General features: G+C 40.7%; 3 protein-coding genes across 15 annotated transcripts in view; 1 reads left to right on the top strand and 2 right to left on the bottom strand.

Annotated features, from left to right (window-relative positions):
- Window positions 1–21362, bottom strand: part of LOC129475042 (zinc finger protein 674-like) — a 981285-nt gene that overhangs the window by 748920 nt on the left and 211003 nt on the right.
- CHST7 (carbohydrate sulfotransferase 7) overlaps window positions 1–21362 on the bottom strand; it is a 219747-nt gene that overhangs the window by 85291 nt on the left and 113094 nt on the right. The gene's annotated exons all lie outside the window — the stretch shown is intronic.
- SLC9A7 (solute carrier family 9 member A7) overlaps window positions 1–21362 on the top strand; it is a 155556-nt gene that overhangs the window by 72008 nt on the left and 62186 nt on the right. For 12 of the 13 annotated variants that reach the window (XM_055266889.2, XM_055266891.2, XM_063634408.1 and 9 more), the window contains exons 2-5: window positions 5909–6108; window positions 8686–8763; window positions 15923–15999; window positions 18932–19044. In XM_055266889.2, coding sequence (XP_055122864.1) covers window positions 5909–6108; window positions 8686–8763; window positions 15923–15999; window positions 18932–19044 — 468 coding nt within the window. The remainder of the gene's footprint in view (window positions 1–5908; window positions 6109–8685; window positions 8764–15922; window positions 16000–18931; window positions 19045–21362) is intronic. The other variant, XM_055266892.2, reaches the window with a different exon arrangement.

Below are 21362 nucleotides of genomic sequence, written 5' to 3'. Positions count from 1 at the left end.
GTATTTTTAGTAGAGATGGTGTTTCTCCATGTTGGTCAGGCTGGTCTCGAACTCCTGATCTCAGGTGATCCGCCTGCCTCGGCCTCCCAAAGTGCTGGGATTACAGGTGTGAGCCACTGCGCCCGGCCAACAAACTATAACTCTCATATGTTGCTGGCGAGAATGTAAAACAATACATTTTCCCAATGTAGTTTGGCAGTTTCTAAAATATTAAACATAGATTTATCGTATGACACAGCAGTTCCTCTCCTAGGTATCTACTCTAGAGAAATGAAAACATGTCCACAGACTTGTATGCAAATGTTCATAGCAGCATTATTCACATTAACAAAAAAAGGGAAACAACTCAAGTATTTATTGATTAGTTAATGGACAAATAAAATATGATACACTGGTACAGTGGAATACTATTTGGCAATAAAAAGGAATGAAGTACTGATACATGCCTCCAACATAGATAAACCTTGAAAACACACTAAGTGAAAGAAGCCAGACACAAGAGGCTACATATTGTATGACACCATTTATATTAAAAGTCCAGAAATGGCAAATCTATAGTACAGAAGGTAGGTTAGTAGTTGCCTGGGAATTGGAGTAGGAAGAAGGAAGTGACTGCAGATGGAAATGTTTCAAAATCAGATTGCAGTGATGATTGTGCAACTCTGTGAATATACTAAAAATCATTGAATAGTATACTCTAAAATGGGTGAATCTTATGGTATGTAAATTGTACCTTAATAAAATTGCTTTTTAGTTTCACCACATATTCAAAACAAGGAACAAAAATATTTTGAATGAATTCTCCTTGAAACTAATATATCGACGAATAACACAGCTGCATAAGTAGCAGAACAAGTAGAACAAGGTATTGAAAGGGCTGTAATATTCATTCTCAAAATCCAAGTCATGTAAATGACCCCCAAACCTGAAAAGTCATTGTCAACTGCTGGAATCCATTGGATTCTCTTTATTCATTGAATTAGAAATAGTTATTACCATCTTCAAACACCGTGTAACTGGATGCAAAATGAGATACTTTCTTTTCTTGGAATTTCAGATGAAGCTTTAAAACTCATAACAACCCCTACTGTGCTGTAAAAAACTCCACAGTGGTGGCCACACTGATCAGGTGATCATCTACCCTCAGTACCTTACATAAGAAAAAATGAGGTCTCACTAAAGAACAGTGCGCCCACGTACCTGTTCTCCTCTGTAACAAAGGCTTATTAACATAGACATTTAAATATTGTAGCTGATGGATGGCTGTCTAGAATTAAACCTCACCATGTCCACTTGTTCAGCTCTCCTCCCTACAGCCTCAGCCACAAAAGGAAAACTGGCACCAGACCAATGGGAGCTGGTTTCTTTAATGAACCCATGGGATTTTTAAACCACACGTTGCTCTCATGATTATATTCCTTCATCATACTACCAAGTTTTGGATAAGCACATACATAAACTATATATATGCAAGTACAGTTATGAAGTGAGTTTTTTTCATATCCACAAGTTGAAACAGTCTCGAATTTTTGCCCCTTTGGAGTTTACCATCTTGTTTTAAGCCACATCAAATGTCAAAGGAATTTCATCCATATTTGCTTTCTGTAAAAGTTCAAAACAATTCTTTCATTAGTAATGTACCTATGAAATCAGTGATTGTCTCTTTATCAGCTGACATTTTATGTGCTATTTTCCCTGGCCCAAACACATAGTAGGTTATTTCTCTTTGTGATCTAGAACACTAGGCTGTTAATCTGGTCAAATCATTAGTGCCTCTGTTGCTCTCCATCATTTTTTATGAATACTGAACTTTCTGAAGCTTTCAAAAAAAAACTAGTGCATGTTTTAATGCCTTGTAGCTATGACCACTTCACAGTTCCCTGTCAGGATGTCTCTGAGATCCAGCAGATGAAAATACGCTGTTCATGTTTTCTCCAAGTCTTTATCATTTTCTCACCTAATTACCTTCCTGCAGTTCTAATATCCTATTCTTTCTTTGACTGGAGAACGCCAAATATGAACTTAATATCATGCCATGGAATATAGTGGTAATAAATATGAATCTAAAATGTCTGGGGAGGTACCCAAACTCTACCTTGAGTTAGTGGTGTACCCTGTGGCTTGGTATATTTTTGGTCAAAACTATCAGGATGGTGTTAACCTTACATCTCTGCTGTGGTGTTTTGTGTTGCCATATTTTAACCACAAGGGGGCAGCATCACCACCTTCGCTGTCTCCCTTCCATCTTTAATATGAGCGCATTGGGCCCAGGGTAGAGAAGAAAAGGTTTTACAACTTTAAAAAACAATATTCGTCATCTGGTGATGATTGTAAATATGATAGTGATGATTACTGGAAGAGAGTTGAAGAATGTTTCCTGTAATTGAGGAATTTGTCTACAAATATAAACCCTCTCTTTTGTTAGAGTAGTATTCATGAGGACCTTTGCTAGTATGCTTCAGTCTTTCCATTAGCTCTGCTAATAATTAGGTTAGAAAAGTCAAGAAACAATGAGTTACATGAAGCAGGTTCTGATATTTAGGAGAAAGATAGTCTGTAAATGACTTATTTTGGCTTCCTGATGACATTTAAGTTAAATCATGTTCCAAGTAGCTGCCTCCAGATGCTGCAGATCATCCTGTATTATGATGAGTGTTGAAGGGCTAGAGTCGTCTTTGTCATGTAAAACTTCGTCAGAAAATAACTGTCTAACCAGGGAGTGAAATAAGACTAAAAAGCATCACAGAGTTCCATCTAGAGTGGAGAGAGAGCCCCCCAGAGCCCTGAACAGCTCCACTGCCACCAATCTCATTACCATCACACCTGCAAAGGGGCCACTGCTGCCACAGCTGGCCCCAGTCACCATCACTGTGACCGCAAACATGAGAAGTGAGGCTGGGACACTTGGCATGACACCATGGGCAGAGGCAGAGGGAGTGGCAGCCTGCAAACAGGACAAGAAGGTTATCCCAGTGAAAGTTTGGGAACAGTAAGATGGTTCAGTGTAAGAAATATATATGGTTTCATCCACAGGAATGACACTGGGTGAGATGTATTTGTATGCCAGATTGTCATAAAGAAGAATAACCCCCAGGAAACACCCTGGCAGTACAGGGAATGGAGAAGCTGTGGAGTTCGATGTTGAAGGAGAAAAGGGTACACAGGCAGCAAAGATTGCAGGCCCTGGTGGAGTTCCAGTGCCAGGCAGTACAGATGCAGTAGACTGAAGTCATTATAGATGTTATCTGCACCATGGGGGTCCTCCACATGGTCACCAGCACAATTACCAGAACAATGAGAGTGGGGAAAAGAAGGATTGGAGAGTTCCCTTCAACGTCAGGCCTTACAGCACACGGAAGATGCCTCTTCTCTTGCAGAGACCCTATGAGTCTTGACTAGAGTGTTCTAACCCTCCTGTGCAGAGACAAGTGATGGAGGGTGCTGACCACCAGGGTGAAGGAGAAAAGGTAGGTCAGTGAGACAGATTACGTATTGGGGTTACAGACCACGAATCTCCAGGGCCCCTCCTCACCTAGAACAGTAATGAAGACCCAAGGCCAGCAGCCATGTCAGTGTAGGCACCCCACAACTTCAGTTACCAGCACAGACACCCAGAAAACCCTGAACCACAAGATGGCAAAGAGACTGCCAGCTAGGAAGTCTGTTGCCAAGGCTGAGCAGAGCAGGACAGAGTAAATGCCAGCCGACCATCTCTAGTGTCATCTGGTTTGTCATCCTACAGGAAGAAATGAATATAAATTCTAGCAATCAGACCTGAACAAAAGATTGGCTCTGAAGACCTTAAGTGACTGCTTTTGGCCCATTTACCAGACAGCTAGCACTATCTGAGTTATGGAGCTTTCATTACTTTTCCCTACAGATATCTCTCTTTTGTAATGATAAATATGTTTTTTTTAAATATGTTTTTTAAAAGGTCTGGGGCCAGGCATGGTGGCTCACGCCTGTAATCCCAGCACTTTGGGAGGCCGAGATGGGTGGATCACCAGAGGTCAATAGTTCGAGACCAGCCTAGCCAACATGGTGAAACCCTGTCTCTACTAAAATTACAAAAATTAGCTGGGTGTGATAGCACACGCCTGTAGTCCCAGCTACTCGGGAGGCTGAGGCAGGAGAATTGCTTGAACCCGGGAGGCAGAGGTTGCAGCGAGCCGAGATTGCACCACTGCACTCCAGCCTGGGTGACAAAGTGAGACTCTGTCTCAAAAAAATAAATATAAAATAAAATGAAAGGTCTGGTTTTTCTTATATGCCTTTAAAGGTTTTCAAATTGTTTCATATCTGGTCAGATTGAGATTATTAAGAAACTCATTTTTAAGTTGTAAAAAAAATCAAGTTGTTTTATTACAAGTCAACAAACTGCAAGTATCTGTTAATATGGGTCTATAATAATTATAATAATGCAACACAGATGCAGATTTTGGCTTAAAGAACTGTATTTTTCTAGATTTTATATTTTATTTGCTATTCAACAATGTCTTGTGAGTTCTTATATATCTTGGTGATAAGAGACATTGTAGAACATTACACATGGAAGACAGTAAACATCGTTCTTTTTCTCATGCAACTTTCTCCATTAATGGCAAAATGAGATGAGGAAGCAAATATATTATTCTGTCTTTTAATATTGCCAGCAAATAACTGAATTTAGAGAGAAGTCTGAAATTTTCCTCCTGAGAGAATTATAGAAAGTGTCTGATAGTCATTTATGGCTGTTTTTTTTTTTTGTTTTTTTTTTGTTTTTTTAAATCTTTCACTCACTTTTACTTAGGCATGTCTGACTCATGGTCAGGTCCAGGGAGCCACACTCCTTCCTTATTCACACAATTGAATGCTTATACATGATCTTGCTGTTTTTATTTTTCCCTAATGGGAGAGCCCTACTAAGAAGGGTATGAGACTTACATACTTGTAGCTGATGATCTTAGCCATCTCATAGCTACAGCCCCAAGAAGCCAGCTCTCCAGCCCCTGAATCCTGACTCCTCAAATGTACACTGCAGTGTTTCACTTCCCAAGGGGTGTAATTACCTTCTCCATGATACCAGTGCTTCAAATGACCTAAGCAAAAGAATTTCTTTTTTCTCCCCTTTCCTCTGATGCGTGGCAAAGCAAGTTACATTTATAGCAACTAGAAATTCCAGTGGCCTGGTCCTTGCTGGCACATGGCAGCAGGACTGGCTTGAGGGATAATGCTGAGTGAAATGAAAGAGCTCAGCAGTTCTGCTTTGTGCTGTCCTGGCCAGAAAAATCTTTGCTGCTTGTCATCCCATCTTCCTTCACTAGAAGCCTGAGAAATGAGACATGCTCAGGTGTTAAAAGTGGTCACAAGGCTGGCCGGGTGTGGTGGCTCACACCTGTAATCCCAGCACTTTGGGAAGCTGAAGCCAGCAGATCACTTGAGGTTAGGAGTTCGGGACCAGCCTGGCCAACATAGTGAAACCTCGTCTCTATTAAAAATACAAAAAAAATTAGCCAGGTGTAGTGGTGGGTGCCTGTAGTCTCAGCTACTTGGGAGGCTGAGGCAGGAGAATTGCTTGAACCTGGGAAGCGGAGGTTGCAGTGAGCCCAGATCACACCACTGCACTCCAGCCTGGGTGAGAGAGCGAGACCACTCAAAAAACAAAAAAGTGCTCACAGTGTCATAATACCACCAAAGGTACTGTCCCACCTTGTCCTGGTGGCTGAGCAACTTAAATCGGACCAGAATAGATGGATGCTTAACCCTTTCAATCCTGAAGGCCCATGCAGTTTCTCCTAAAACACATACCCCATGCCCAGTTTCTAAGATTACTGCTGCATTTCTTAGTTGTTGAAAGTCAACTATGCCATTATTTCCACACTTTCTCTATCCTTCCTCAGGCCTGATGAGTTTTTTTCCACTCTTTCAGGGCTCATCGTTGGGGTGATCCTGAGGTATGGTACTCCTGCTACCAGTGGCCGTGACAAATCACTCAGCTGCACTCAGGAAGACAGGGCCTTCAGTACCTTATTAGTGAATGTCAGCGGAAAGTTCTTCGAATACACTCTGAAAGGAGAAATCAGCCCTGGCAAGATCAACAGCGTAGAACAGAATGATATGCTACGGAAGGTGAGCTGGGGACACTCAGCCATCATTGTCCTGACGTGGTTGTTGATTCCCTGACTTGTCTTGACCTTGTGGAGAGAAATCCTTCCAACTGCTGGATTATCGGTAACATTCCTGGCTCTCTGTTTTGTTACAAAGCTTTTTGGTCCATGATGAGGAGAAGGAAGAACCAGATCTTTAACTTGAGCCTTTCAGCTGGTGACCTTTGTGGGTCTGTTAGCATCTGTAGCTGAAATGGGCCCCTGATTGTGCAATGGGTTTGCACGTCCCCACTCAGCTCATTTATCCAGCCACCATCTCCTCTTTGCTATGTCTCTTATCCTTCCTGTGGTTTAGGGATTATATTGCTACTTTCTTAAAATAAGATTGATTTCACTTTTAGCTTAATTTATTCAGTATCCAGAAGGGTAATTCTTAGTTCTTCATGTTTCTTTTGCTATATCCTACAAATATTTGAGTGCTTACTCCTATCGATGATTGATGCCAGAGGCTTAATGAATCTTCAGGGGAAGAAGAAGATCTTTTTGTCTTAGAATTTGAGTCCAAGCATTTTCATTTAATGTTGGGGTAGCAACATAGTCCACATGAAAAAGCATTATACATCTCCTTGCATGGGTAATTTCCAGGATAAGCAAGAGGTCTGTATTAATTGATGTATACTCCATTACCTTATAGACCAGGTTTATCAGAAGGAAGCCTTCTGTATAGCTGTCTTGGGAGATCCAGGTTGTGGGGAGCCCCTTTTAATACAGCACAAGGCTAAGGTATGTGAAGGCTGACAGTGAAAGGCAGACTGTAGCCTGTGCTGCAGAAATTATTGTTGTTTTTGGAATCTACTCTAATCCTTAAGGAAAATTATTCTCCACCTGGAGCATTAAACATGACCATCTTTTCTGTGTCCCTAATAGCAGTACTCTTTGCTCTCAACTCTTCATAAGAAAGCATGGGGTTTTCATAAACATTCTGAAATTCAGCACAACTGAGAATGAAATCCAATGTAAATACCACACTTAATGGCTGTTTGGAAATGGCAGCTTGAGCCCTTCATATTGGATAAGATGGGGGAAAAGGGAAATGATACCAACACATTTCCATCTTTCATGTCATAATAGAAGATGAAGCTGACTTTTGCTCTCTTATCTTTAGAAACCTGTTTATTTAAATCCCGTCTGTTTAAAATTTTGCTGCACAAAGCAAAGGTGGGAGAACAAACAAGGCCAGGATGATTGTTGCTAGTTGAAGGAAAAGAGACATGTTGACATAGCTTGGTTGATAAGAAGAGCATTGGACTGAGTGTCAGAAAACCCTTGTGCGAGTTTGTACATTATTGGGTTTGGTGGCATCCAGCAATTTTCACTGTCTTTGGGCCCAGTGTCCTCATATTGGGTAGGTACTGTCCAAGGCTCCTTCTCATTCTGACATTCCCTGCTTTGCAGAACACTCTTATCTTTAACAAGAAGAGAGAATAAAGCATCATTTGAAAGAGTCTACTTTTATTAGGCTGATTAACACCTCCAGTTTTTAAACAAAAAAGTTAATATTGAATAACTAGAATGAAGGTTTAAAAATAATTAATTGAAACACAAGCCAAATAATCTACCAGCATAAACAAATTCTTTAAAAAGATTAGCATGTTTATAGCATGCTTAATTTTTTTCTGGATATGATAAAACTTTGCTCTCTAGAAGTTTCAGAGTAATTTGATTAATTTCCCTGTATCAAACCTACAAGAAATTTCAGTTCCTTTAAAGTTGCCCAATTTATGCTGATGTTCAGGAAGCCACTAACATCACTGGTGACTTTGATTTCGGCTACATCAAGTGTCACAGAAGGCTGATCACTCAAAAGAGACTTAAATTCAGCACAATTTTGTCTATAAAGGATTCTGTGAGAGGATCCAGGAAGTTAATAAAGAATCACGATGGCATCTTTTATTGCAGTTGAGCCTTTATAAGTGTGTGATGAAAATCAAGATTTTTTTTTTTTTGAGGCAGAGTCTTGCTCTGTTGCTCAGGCTGGAGTGCAGTGGTGCAATCTCAGCTCATTGCAATCTCCGCCTCCTGGGTTCAAGTGATTCTCCTGCCTCAGCCTCCCGAGTAGCTGGGATTACAGGCATCTGCCACCACGCCTGGCTAATTTTTGTATTTTTAGTAGAGATGGGGTTTCACCATATTGGCCAGGCTGGTCTCGAACTCCTGACCCTGTGATGCACCCGCCTCGGCCTCCCGAAGTGCTGGGATTACAGGCGTGAGCCACCGTGCCTGGCCAAGATGTTTTTATGAAAAACACTGGCCAGAAGCTTTCTGTGAGTTCTCAAAATTGCATGAAACTGTTGTGTCTTATTATGTTTTAAAACAGCATAAGCAAGATCATAAGAGCAAAAGTGTTATGGGGAGAAGAGCATGCCAGTCCATGGGGAGTCATAGCTTCTCCTCTGGGATGAGTCCATGATTTTTCACGTTTATGTTGTTTGCTCTAAATATTCAAACGTTAGTCAATGGCTTCAAATATTAAGCAGATGTTATAGCATGAATTGGAGTTAAATAAAAAATTGGCTTTTTTTTCTTTTTAAATTTTCAGGTAACATTCGATCCAGAAGTATTTTTCAACATTCTTCTGCCTCCAATTATTTTTCATGCTGGATACAGCTTAAAGAAGGTAAGAGGTTTTTGCCAGTATTTCTGAAATCATGTGAATCTCTGTGTTAATTTACCTCCATAATTTTCTAGTTATTTTTCTTCTCCCAGATTGCTTATTACTTTGTTCTGCACCCACTCAGAGACTATAGTTGACTTTTCATCAATGATTCATTTCTGTTTTAAAATCTGGAACTCCCATACATTGCCAGTGGGAAGGTAAAATGGTACAGCCACTCTGGAAAACAAGTTGGCAGTTTCTAATAAAACTAAAGTTGAAATTGCCATATGACCCACAGTTTCACTCCTAAGGATTTATCCCAGAGGAATGAAAACTTATGTTCACATGAAAACCTACACATGATTGTTCATACCAACTTGTAATAGACAAACACTGGAAACAACCAAAATGTTCTGTAATAGGTGAATAGTTAAACAAACTATGGTATATCCATATCGTAGAGTACTACTCAACAATAAAACAGAACAACCTATTGATACACCCAACAACCTTTATGAATCTCAAAGGCATTTTGCCGAGTGAAAAAAATCCAATCTCAAAAGGTTATATACTCTATGATTTCATTTATATAACATTGTAGAAATGACAAAATTATAGGAATGGGAAACAAATTAGTGGTTGCCAGTGAATAGGGATGGTGGGGGCATTGGGGTGGGGGTGCTTATAAAGGGGTAGCATGAGGGACATCTTCAGGGTGATGGAACAGTTGTGTATTTTGATTGTGGTGGTAGTTATGCAAATCTACACATTTGATTAAATGATAGGGAACTATGCGCACACATAATACATATAATGCCAGTTTCTTGGTTTTGATATTGTACCATAGTTATGTAAGATGTAACCATTGGGGGGAACTGGGTGAAGAGTACATGAGACCTCTCTGTACTTAATCTTTGCAACTTATGTGAATCTCTAATTATTCCAAAATAAAAAGTTTTAAAGAACCTAAGTATCCTTATTACTGAGGGTCATCATGCTAGACAGCAAGGTTGGGCCAGAGCTTGTAGTTATTTAAAATACTAACTACCAGCCTGGGCAACATAGCAAGACCCTGCCTCTACAAAAAGCAAAAAAATTAGCTGGGCATGGTGGTACATGCCTGTGGTCCTAGTTACTCTTGGAGGAGTCTGAGGTGGGGAGCTTGAACCCAGGAGTTTGAGGCCGCAGTGAGCCTTGAATGTGTCCCTGTACTCCAGTCTGGGCCACAGAGCAAGACCCGGTCTCTAAAAAGTAAATAAATAAATAAAAACAAATGCCAAATATCTTTACGAATATTTATGGGTGGCTCCCTCCCTCTCCCATTGTGGTAATATTGTCTGAAAATTAAGCCTCCCCAAAGGCAGGTAACAGCTGTGAAACTTGTTTCAGCTCTCTTTCTGAATGAGGACTAAAGGAAACCCTTTCAGTGAGTCTAGAGAAGAGAGATTTTGCCTGACAATAAAACTCAACAACATCCTTAGGATCTAGAGAATGCCTCCGAAACTGATAAACTCTAGCTAGGTCAGTTGAGAAAAAAGGAGGAAAGAAATAAATTACCTGTATTAGGAATAAAAGAAGGGACTTTGCTACAGACCCTTCAGATATTAAAAGGATAATAAGGGAATACTATGAACAACTTTTGTGCCAATAAGTTTGACAACATCATGATGAGATCTTGCTGTGAAAAACAACTCAAAAAAAGAAAAATAAACCCGGTGTGAAATGGACAAAATAAGGGAATACTATGAACAATTTTTGTGCCAGTAAGTTTGACAACATCATGATGAGATCTTGCCGTGAAAAACAACTCAAAAAAAGAAAAATAAACCCGGGTGAAATGGACAAATTCCTTGAAAGACATAAATTATCAAAACTGACCTGAGAAGTGATGGAAAGCTTGAACAGACCTATATTAAAGAAATTGAGTTCATAATGAAAAACTTTTCCACACACCCATATGGCTTTACTGGTGAATTATATCAAGCATTTATGGAAGAACTAGTACCAATCTTATACAAATTCTTTCAGAAAATTGAAGAGGGAACACTTTCCCAGTTCACTTTATGAGAGGATGCCGGCCCATGAGGCTGGGTTTTCTATCAAAGCCACTCTGCACTTTTCAGATGGTTTTTAAACAATTTCCAACCAACATAAATATAGTTTACAGAGCATTTGCTGTGTATTAGGAATGGATATTCTTTATTTCTGTTTTAACATCCATTCTTTCTAATCTTCACAGAAACTCTGTAAGAAGGTGATGGTGGTTGAAGATTAGTTCACACTGCTTCTCCTCCAGGTTTCCAACTCATCGATAAACAGATACAAGGAGTTAACTTGTGATTAAATGATTTATGATCCTAAGTCCCTGGTAAATGCATGTTGGAGTATGTCACTTAGCCTTTAGTAATGGGGCTGCTTACAACCTACCTCATGAATTGAGGACAGGTACTCTTTAGCCACCAGGTCAGTCACAGTTACACCTAAGGAGGCTGAAATGGAGAGATCCTAGAAATTGTTGGGCCTGCCAAAAGCTGCCTCTTTTGCTCATAGCATGGAGGCTAGAGGAGCAAGAACAATTCCCCACCTTGCACAACAGGGTCAAGACTACAAGTCAGGGTCAAACTCACTTCCCCTTTCAGAGATCAAGTGACCCCTCCTTACTGCATAACCTTCAGGGCAGGAGGGGAAGGGGGAGAGGAATGGAACATAAGTTCTGTCTCCATAATAGGTGCTTGAGGAACGGAGGCTGTGTGTTTCTGCACACCAGCCCAGTGCATTTGTGTACTCACATGTAGAGTGTCCTGCGTTTTACTGATGATGAATCTCAGCTCAGAATGATTAATGATGCATATGAGGTTACGTAGATAGTGCGGGAGTGAGTCAAGGTGATACCCTCTCTGTCTGACTCCAGGGCCCAGAGTTGTTCTTTTGTGCCTTATTGCCTCTGGATTTAGGTTTTCTGTACAAAAAAGACCATATTGTTTTCCTGACTACTCTGGGGTTGCCAGGGTCATCTGAATTTGTATGTCATCTATTGACATGTAGTAGATAGGAGATGGTTATTATGGGTATAAATAACGTTATTTTTTACGTAAGTGGAGAATTTGGGAACTCTTCTTCAGATCAAATGGGTGATGAGTAATTTGATATTTTACATAACTAATCTTAATATATAATCAGTTATAGTTGTTTTAAAATGAAACCAAATCATGGGTTGTGAAAGCCACTCTGATGGTTGAAAGACATTTTAGTTTTTGCAGAACCTTCCCTTTATCAGCACCATTTTCTCAAAAGAAAAACAACTCACAGGCTTTGCCAGTTCCCAATCAATTTGTTTTTGAAATGCTAGCCTGAGTGGGAAAAAAACCCACAAATTGGTTTTTCTCTGTTCTCACACTACAGTAACAACACAGAAGACTTCTGTGATTAAATGTGGGAGAGATTTCTCCCCACCAGCAAACAAGCAATGAATTCTGCAGCGGACACCAGCTGGATGTCCTCCAGTTCAGTTCTGACACTATCTACCTGGAGATACTGCCAGATCCCACGGAAGGCTCAGTCCCGCAATACTACCCCCCGCCCCACCTCAGACACCTGTCACAAGTCTGGGACTTCTGACTGCCTGGCTTCAAGTTGGGGTTCCCACGACCCCCTCTTTGAGTTTCATTACATTGCTATAGTGGCTCACAAAACTCAGGGAAACACTCATATTTACCAGTTTATTAAAAAAGATATTACAAAGGATACAGATGAAGCGATGCATAAGGCAAGGTGTGGAGAAAGGGGCACGGAGCTTCCATGCCCTCCCGGGACACCACCGTCCAGGAACCTCCATGTATCAGCTATTTGGAAGCTCTCGGAACCCCATCCTTTTGAACCTTTTACGGAGGTTTCATTGCATAGGCATGATTGACAACCGTGTAGAAAAGTGATTGGACAAAAGGGGTGTGATCTAATGCTGATAGACTGAGTGGGGAAACCCAGCAAGGCCTGTGTGTTCAGATTCTTCTTGGCCTCTCTGTGTGGCATTCCTTCCTCCGCAGTGTGGGGCAGGATCCCTTCTGAAATGAGGGTCTTATGACCTACTTCAAAAAGGCAGGAGAAAATTAGAGTATATTTTTAGTTTCTATGGCCTGCCTTGGGACAAAAAAGGAGCAGATGAAAGGAGGGCAAGAGAAGGTCAGAGGGATTCTATTTTTTTGCTACCTGCTTCTGAGGCTTAAAGTGCCCAACATTACAACAAAAGACTGTAACGAGAGCTATGGGAGTTTATGAGCCAGGAACTGTAGATGAAAACCAATACATATACATCATATCGCTAGTCTTTCAGGTTATCAACTATTAGTTTAGTCTCTTTCCTTTTTAGATTGTCCCTATAAAAGCACCTAAATAGTTGGTCCTTAATATGGTTGCCATCTCTGATGAAACCTGTTGTCAGTGAAATGTGTAATAAATACTTCACCATTTAACAGATGGTATAACATTCAGACCTTCTGGCCTATGCACATCATATAGCTATCATGCAGACCTGGGCTTTCTGACTCGAAAAAAGTTCTCATTGGAATTAGCTTTGATTTTGTGCTACCATTCATGGTTTGCTTAGAGGGCCTTCGCAGGGAAATAATTCACCCATAGAAGCCATTATTGGTGGACTCCCCCACCAAACACACACACACACACACACACACACACACACACACACACACACACTCACTCTCTCTCTCTCTCTCTCTCTCCCTCTCTCTCTCTCTCTCTGTTTCTCTCTCCCTCACTCACACACACATATACAATAACATGTTAAAACTTGCCAGTGAGGAATGGGAGGGGATAGGATTTCCCAAGGAGTAGCAGTGTGAGGCTTAGAATGGTACAGCTAGAAATTGGGATATCAGGTATATTTTCACCAAAGCAAAACTTCTCATCCTGGCCTGTCTTGGGCTTATATTTTTGAAGACTTTGCCAGGGCATGCCATCATCTCCTTTTGTCTCTTCTTGTCGTTTTATAATTGAGGAGGAAAAGTAAGGGAGATTCTGAACTAGTCATGGCTGTATTGTAACCAAATGAGGGCAGGATGAAAGATCTAGGATTTTACCGGACGCCTCCTGTACTTTCTTTCCCAAAGAGAAGTGAGAATCGAAGAGCTGGGTAGCAGAGCAGCTTGCGCAGTGAGAGCATGATGCTTTGGGGTCGGGAGACCAGCTTTCCAGTCTGTGGCTTGGTTTGGCGGACGTGTGACTTGAAACAGCTTACATCATGCCTTTGAGCCTCGAGTTCTCTCGTACAAGATGGTCCAAATAACACCTTCCAGATAGATCATTGTGAGAATTGGATGGGCTAATATATGTGAAAACACTTTGTGAACTATGAAGTATATGTTTAAGTACTAGACGTAATACACAAATAGGTAGTATAGCTTTTCAAAATACAGTTAAGTTTCAGCTCACATCAGCAGATATGAACGGGAGATGGGTAATTGTATGTGTGTGATTTTAGAATATATTATGAAAGCATTTTTGGCTGCAGATTTACATTCCTAATTTTTTGCTTTGGCTAATGTCATGAATATGTATTTATCTAATTTATATTCAGAGTTACCATGGGAATATCTACCCAAAGGAAAGCTGAGTGGCAAGGAAAAGCACATCTGGGATTGAAATGTGTTCTTGGATACCTCACAAGTGTCATTCATCTCATGCCTTGTTCTTGGTACACTCCTAGCCCTCCCTGATTGAAGCCCTTTATGGAGCTTTTAAAGGGAAGCAGACTCACAGCTGTTGTTTTTTTGAAATATATATTTTCTCAAAACATTGGTGTATAAACATATTCGATTAAAAACAAAAAGGCGGTTATTTAAGAGGCAAACATAACGTGTCCATCTTATGTACAGGCAGCACCCTCATTCGGTGCCTGTCAGCATGGCAAGCCCTTGAAGGATTCTCTCCTGAGCAGGTGGCTTAAGGGCAGCAGGCATTCTTTAACACCTTCTTCACTGACTCAGATAGGGGCAAGCACTGGGAAGGCCCTGTGTCTGGGATGCAGACCAGAGGACGCCTGCAGCCCTTTGTCTGGTCATGCTTCGTGGTAGCTGCCTGATCTAGGCTGGATTCTTCTTCCTGCACCCTGTTTTTTTCTGATGTTGCTCAGCTGACATGCTGGGGCTCTCCTGCCTTTTAAAAAATTTTTAGGTAAAGTATTCCTGGCCCTTGTTTGATCAGGATGTTGGGAGATTTTGTCTGTTTTTGTTAAATAGTTCTGATTGTCAAATGAGAATGGCTTATGCCTTGAGGAGGCAGAACTGTGTCTTAGGATCCCAGGAACAGGCAGAATTTCCTCCGTCGAAATATCCCACAGGCCTAATGACTTGTAAGAAGTAAATCCTTCAAAGACAACATGGTAAAACAAGTAAATCCGTGTGTGTGTGTGTGTGTGTGTGTGTGTGTGTGTGTGTGTGTTTATATTTTTAAGGTAACCAATGAATGTGCAGAAGTATTGAAAGGATTACAGTTTTGCCACCTCTTTCTGAATAATTTCTAGCTGTGATATTGATGTGTGTTTCTTCTTGTATAAACTTGGCCATCTTAAATAGAACTATCTGTTTCTCATTTCTCCACATCCATCTCTATTGTCCCTCTTTCCCGGGCTTCAGACATTAATCTAGATGAGTATAAGGAGACGCTTCAGGTTCCATGAGCAGATATTTAGGACTCTGTTTTCTGATATCAAATTAAGCAGAAATCTCATGACATAGCACCTTCACACTTTGTTTTAAACTTCTATCTGTGATGATCTTCTGAGGTACCACCAGAACTGGAAGTGACATGCTGAATCACTGAGTAAAATGGTTTCAGTTAAATCTGTAAAAATGATTGGTCTACTCACACACACATGCACAACATATACACACACTTAATGTGATTTAATGTAATCATCCAGAGCAGTTTTATCTGAAAATTTACTAAGTCCTTGCTTACTTGCTCAGTACCTGGCTGTATAGAAGATAACTTAAAACCATGATGTCTAAGGTTAAATAGCACCATATAGGAGTAACTTCAGTTGTTACTTGATGTAATGGAAACAGTAAGTAGAGTTCCACTTTTTAGAGACTTTTAATGTGTTTCTTAAGCTCATTGTTGAAAATCACAATGTGATTCCTGGGTTTTGTTTGTTTGTTTTGTTCAGAGACACTTTTTCAGAAATCTCGGGTCTATACTGGCCTATGCCTTCTTGGGGACTGCTGTTTCATGCTTCATTATTGGGTAAGTGAACCTTTGTCATATAACCAAATTAACACACATTCCATAGGGATGAGATCCATTTGGGTACACAGAGTCCAGTATTTTGATATTTTTGATGATGGCAGTCAGGATCGAGAGTTACACTGTTCAGTATGGTAGCTATTAGCCATGTGTGGCTATTTAAATTAAGATCAATTTACGCGAAATAAAATTATACCCAGCACCCAGATCTTGGTTTCTATTATCATTCTTTGATAAAAAGAACCAGAGCCCCTTGCAGAAATGGCTAATTCTGGGGCTGGGGCAGGAAATATACAAGATGAAAAGGGAGTATCTTGTAATGCCAGAAAGTAAGGAAGTACTCAGAAAACAGACAGACAGAAGAATGTGGGGGATGTCAAAGGGACACAAGAGCCAACCTGAAAGCCCCTGTAATGGTCAAAGCCCCCCCCAATGGCTGAAGAACAACAAAAAAAATAACATTGTATTAGATTATCCCCAAGAGCATAAAGTAAATATCGCTGAGTCCATATGGATATAAATGATTGGATGAATAAATAAATGGGGGAGAAGAGACAAATCTCCTGTGCAGAAGAATTCCAAATACTTTGTGTAGATACATCCCCCTCAAGGAGGTGGAGCTCAGTCCCCTCCCACTCCTTCTTTGAGTGTGGGCTGTGCATAGTGACTTCTTTCTGAAGAGTACAGTACAGAAAGCAGGAAAGAAGAGTAGCTTTACAGTGGAGAAACCTGACAAATACTACCTCAACCGGGTGATCAAGGTCAACATCAGTGGTAAGTCACGTTGATAGTATGTACCTTGATATTTGTGATGAGAAGGATACTCTACCTCTCTGGTCGTTCACTTAAAACGACATTACCTCAGTCTAACCATGAGAGAAAAAATCAGACAAATCCTAGTCGAAGGATATTCTACAAAATATCTGAGCAGTACTCCTTAAATCTGCCAAGGTCATCAAAAATGAGCAAAATCTGGCCGGGCGCAGTGGCTCACGCCTGTAATCCCAGCACTTTGGGAGGCCGAGGCAGGCGGATCACAAGGTCAGGAGATTGAGACCATCCTGGCTAACACGGTGAAACCCTGTCTCTACTAAAAATACAAAAAAAAAAAAAAAAAAAATTAGCCAGGAGTGGTGGCGGGCGCCTGTAGTCCCAGCTGCTCCGGAGGCTGAGGCAGGAGAATGGCGTGAACCTGGGAGGTGGAGCTTGCAGTGAGCCGAGAGTGAGCCACTGCACTCCAGCCGGGTGACAGACCGAGATGCTGTCTCAAAAAAAAAAAAAAAAAAAATGAGCAAAGTCTAAGAAACTGTCACAGTCATGAGGAGACTAAAGGGATTGGATGACTAAACGCCGTGTGGTATCCCGGATAAGATCCTGGAACAGAAAAAGGACATTAGGTTAAAAACTAAGAAAATCTGAATAAAGTTAGGATTTTTATTAATTTTTTAACAATTAGCTAGAAACCTGGAGATAATAGCAGGGGCCTTTTGTGCCATCAAAAAAGGAGGGGCTTTGACTTATCCTTTAAGAGATACATTATTGAAGAATGTATTGAATGTATTGAATTGTATTGAAGAATGTATTGAAGATACATTATTGAAGAATGTATTGAATTGTATTGAAGAATGTATTGAAGATACATTATTGAAGAATGACACATTACGTAACTGGCATTAGTGATGATAGGAAGCAAAATGGGGAAAAGGCTGCCGGAGAAGTCTATTGTGTAGGTCACAGACTGGTGGAAGGAAATGGAGAGGAAGGTCTTGTTGCAGGAATGTTTAAAGGGTACATGAAAGAAGCCTTTGATAAGCAACAAAGGGCAAATCAAATCTGTAACATACAATTCCTGTGAAAAGAAATTGAACTGGTTAAGTGTCTAGAACAGTGTCTGGCATACAATAGGCAAGCATTAAGTTATAGCTGTTTCTTCTCAAAATGATTCCATTCTGTGAATAGTTCTTTTGCTCCTAGCTTAGCTAGTCCACCCTTCTAAGCATTTGAGACACAGAGGTGGGCAGTGGCATCAAGAATCTCATTATTAGAGCATTGGCTGTAGGGCATAATGAGTCAAGTCCATGGTTATTTTTACTCCTCTAACCCCTGCAGCTGCTGCTATCACTGCTGCTGCCACCACAGACACACGCACACACACACACATGCATGCACACATACCCTTGTAAAATGTACTAGACCTTTTCACACTCCTCACTCCTCCCAATTTGTAAGCTGTCCTGTAGGAAATGTGCTTCCACCAAGCTGAAAAATTTAACTTGGTAGTCCCTCTTAGCCCACGTCACAGTCTACATAGCATAAGGAGGGCTATTGCTGGCCTGCCTGACCCATGCAAAAAGTGAAAGGCCAGATATCTTGATGGGTATATGGATGTTCTAATAGGACATTTAAAGATATTCACCTCTCTTTCCTTTTTTTGAAATAATTCTTGGCAGAGAAGGCAAGATCCTTTGGATCTTTGTGATCAACCCATTTTTTTCTCTCTAGTTTCATCCAGTCTACTGATTTCTCTGACTTGAAATGCATTATCTTAGAGTCTTGTGAGTTTTGTAGCAACTTATTGCTACAAAAACATTATGCCAGGTTCTGTCTCTTCCTTTTCTCTGTATTACCCAGTTGCTTCAAATGCCTTAGCTTTGTTGCTAATTGAAGACTGTGCTTCATGGTTGCTTTAGTTGTTAGCCAGTACAGCTTTTAAAAATGAAATGTTCAGATATTTCAGCAAGATGATGTTAACTGCAAACTATTACTTGATGCCAAAGTCCTGTTGGCAATGTCTCTGGCAAGTGTCCAACCATGGCAGCTGCCTGTTATTTTCATAAATCTCTGAGAGCAGCATTCTAGTGCTATTCTGCTTGCATGTTTGCTAAGTTACTTATTTTTTTCTCCTGACATAGTTTACCTTACCTTCTTACAGAAATCTCATGTATGGTGTGGTGAAGCTCATGAAGATTATGGGACAGCTCTCAGATAAATTTTACTACACAGATTGTCTCTTTTTTGGAGCAATCATCTCTGCCACTGACCCAGGTATTTGGCTTTGCATATTTGTCTTTATTATTATGGTATTCCATTATTTAAATCTTAAAAAGTTGAGAGCAATCATTAACTTTTGTTGCAGTAGGGAGAATGTAGTATTTATGTGCATGGCATGGTGGTGGAAGAAGTGACCAATAGGTGGGTCTAACAGACTTAGATGGCTTTCCTTTTTCTTTTTCCTTTTTTGAGACAGGATCTCACTCTGTTGCCCAAGCTGGAGTGCAGTGGTGCAATCACAGCTCACTGCAGCCTTGACCTCCCGGGCTCAAGCAATCCTCCTGCCTCAGCCTCCCAAGCAGTGGGACTACAGTTAGATGGCTTTTCTAAGAAGGGCATGCAATTTCCTTTTTTATTATTAATTTTTTTATTGTTGTAAAAATGCCTGACATAAAATTTACTATCTTAACAATTTCTTTTTTTTGAAACAGAGTCTTGCTCTGTTGCCCAGGCTGGAGTGCAGTGACACGATCTTGACTCACTGCAGACTCCACCTCCCATATTCACGCCATTCTCCTGCCTCAGCCTCCTGAGTAGCTGGGACTACAGGTGCCTGCCACCACGCCTGGCTAATTTTATTGTATTTTTAGTAGAGACGGGGTTTCACCACGTTAGCCAGGATGGTCTCGATCTCCTGACTTCGTGATCCACCCACCTCGGCCTCCCAAAGTGCTGGGATTACAGGCATGAGCCACCGTGCCCAGCCTATGTTAACAATTTCTAAGTGTATAGTTCAGTAGCGTTAAGTATACCCACATCATTGTGAAACCAATCCCCAGAACCTTTTCATCTTGCAAAATTGAAATGCTATACCCATTAAACAGCAACTTCCCAGTCCCACTTCCCAGCAGCCCCTGGCAGCTACCTTTGACTTTCTGTCTCTATGAACTTGACTACTGTAGGTACTTCAACAAATGAAATCATACAGTATTTGTCCTTTTGTGACTGGCTTATTTCACTTAGCATAATGTCCTCAAAGTTCATCCATTTTATAGCATTTGTCATAATTTCCTAACCTTTAAGGCTGAATAATATTCCATTGTATCTGTATAGCATGTTTTTTTTGTTTTGTTTTGTTTTGTTTTTGAGATGGAGTTTCGCTCTTGTTGCCCAGGCTGGAGTGCAATGGCGCAATCTTGGCTCACCGTAACCTCTGCCTCCGCCTCTACCTCCTCTGCCTCAGCCTCCCAAGTACCTGGGATTATAGGCATGCACCACCAGGCCCGGCTAATTTTTTTTGTATTTTTAGTAGAGACAGGGTTTCTCCATGTTGGTCAGGCTGATCTCAAACTCCCAACCTCAGGTGATCCGCCCACCTCGGCCTCCCAAAGTGCTGGGATTACAGGCGTGAGCCACTGTGCCCGGCTGTATAACGTGTTTTGCCTTTCATCTTAGAATGACTAATTTGGTCATAAGTTTTACACTTAGATTTTCTTCTTTCCCAGTGTTGCCCTTTTGCCTTCTTTTATGTAGCATATCATTTGGTTTAAATAATACCTTTTCTTAGTAGAAACACACGTGATTATCTGTAGTGAATGTAATTTAATTTGTAAACTCCTTTTGTGCAGCGTTCCTGCAGGACTGTGCACTGTGACATGGTTTTCTATTCATCAGTCCCTTGCCTTGTATTTTTCAAGTGTTGGTTGAACCAATTCTTACAAGTGAATTATTACACCCTCCCTTGCAGCTCAAAAACAAACAAAAAAGTTCTCCTTTCCAAGTTGGTACCTATAATTTGATCAGTTTGCATAAAGTAGTTAGAGCTATTTTCTTCCTTAGTGTCAGCTATTGAGTACTTAGGGAAAGAAGTTCTGGAGAATGAGCTGCTCCTGTCCTCACGGTAGAGATAGAAAGGTTTGCTCAATGTCTCCAATGCCCTCTAATATTCTGAACAGTAATAACCTTAAAGATACTAAGATACCCCACTTGACCATGCCCCTTGGGGGTCCTCTCCATCAATGCTATCTTTCTGTGAAGATAGAGATGTTCTATAATCTGCGAGTCCATTGTGGTAACCAGTAGGCACATGTGGCTTTTGAGCACTTGAAATGTAGGGTAATGCAATAGGGGGACTGATTTTAACTTTTATTTAATGTTAAGTAATTTAAATGTATATAGCCACATGTGGCTAATGGTTACCACATCAAACAGCATAGCTCTAGACAGTTGTGTGGTTCTGAAGAATCTCAATGTTAAAAAAAAAAAAAAAAAAAAAAAAAACATTGACCTCTCTTACCCTCATATTTTATTACAAACACCCTGAGTAAATTAGTATTGAAGACTTGGCTGTCGAGGCACTCTGGTTTGTGAAA

This window comes from Symphalangus syndactylus, chromosome X (assembly GCF_028878055.3).
Source record: "Symphalangus syndactylus isolate Jambi chromosome X, NHGRI_mSymSyn1-v2.1_pri, whole genome shotgun sequence".
NCBI classification, from domain to species: domain Eukaryota; kingdom Metazoa; phylum Chordata; class Mammalia; order Primates; family Hylobatidae; genus Symphalangus; species Symphalangus syndactylus.
Note: the sequence above shows the minus strand (reverse complement) of the source record. Positions and strands in the feature narration are given on the sequence as shown.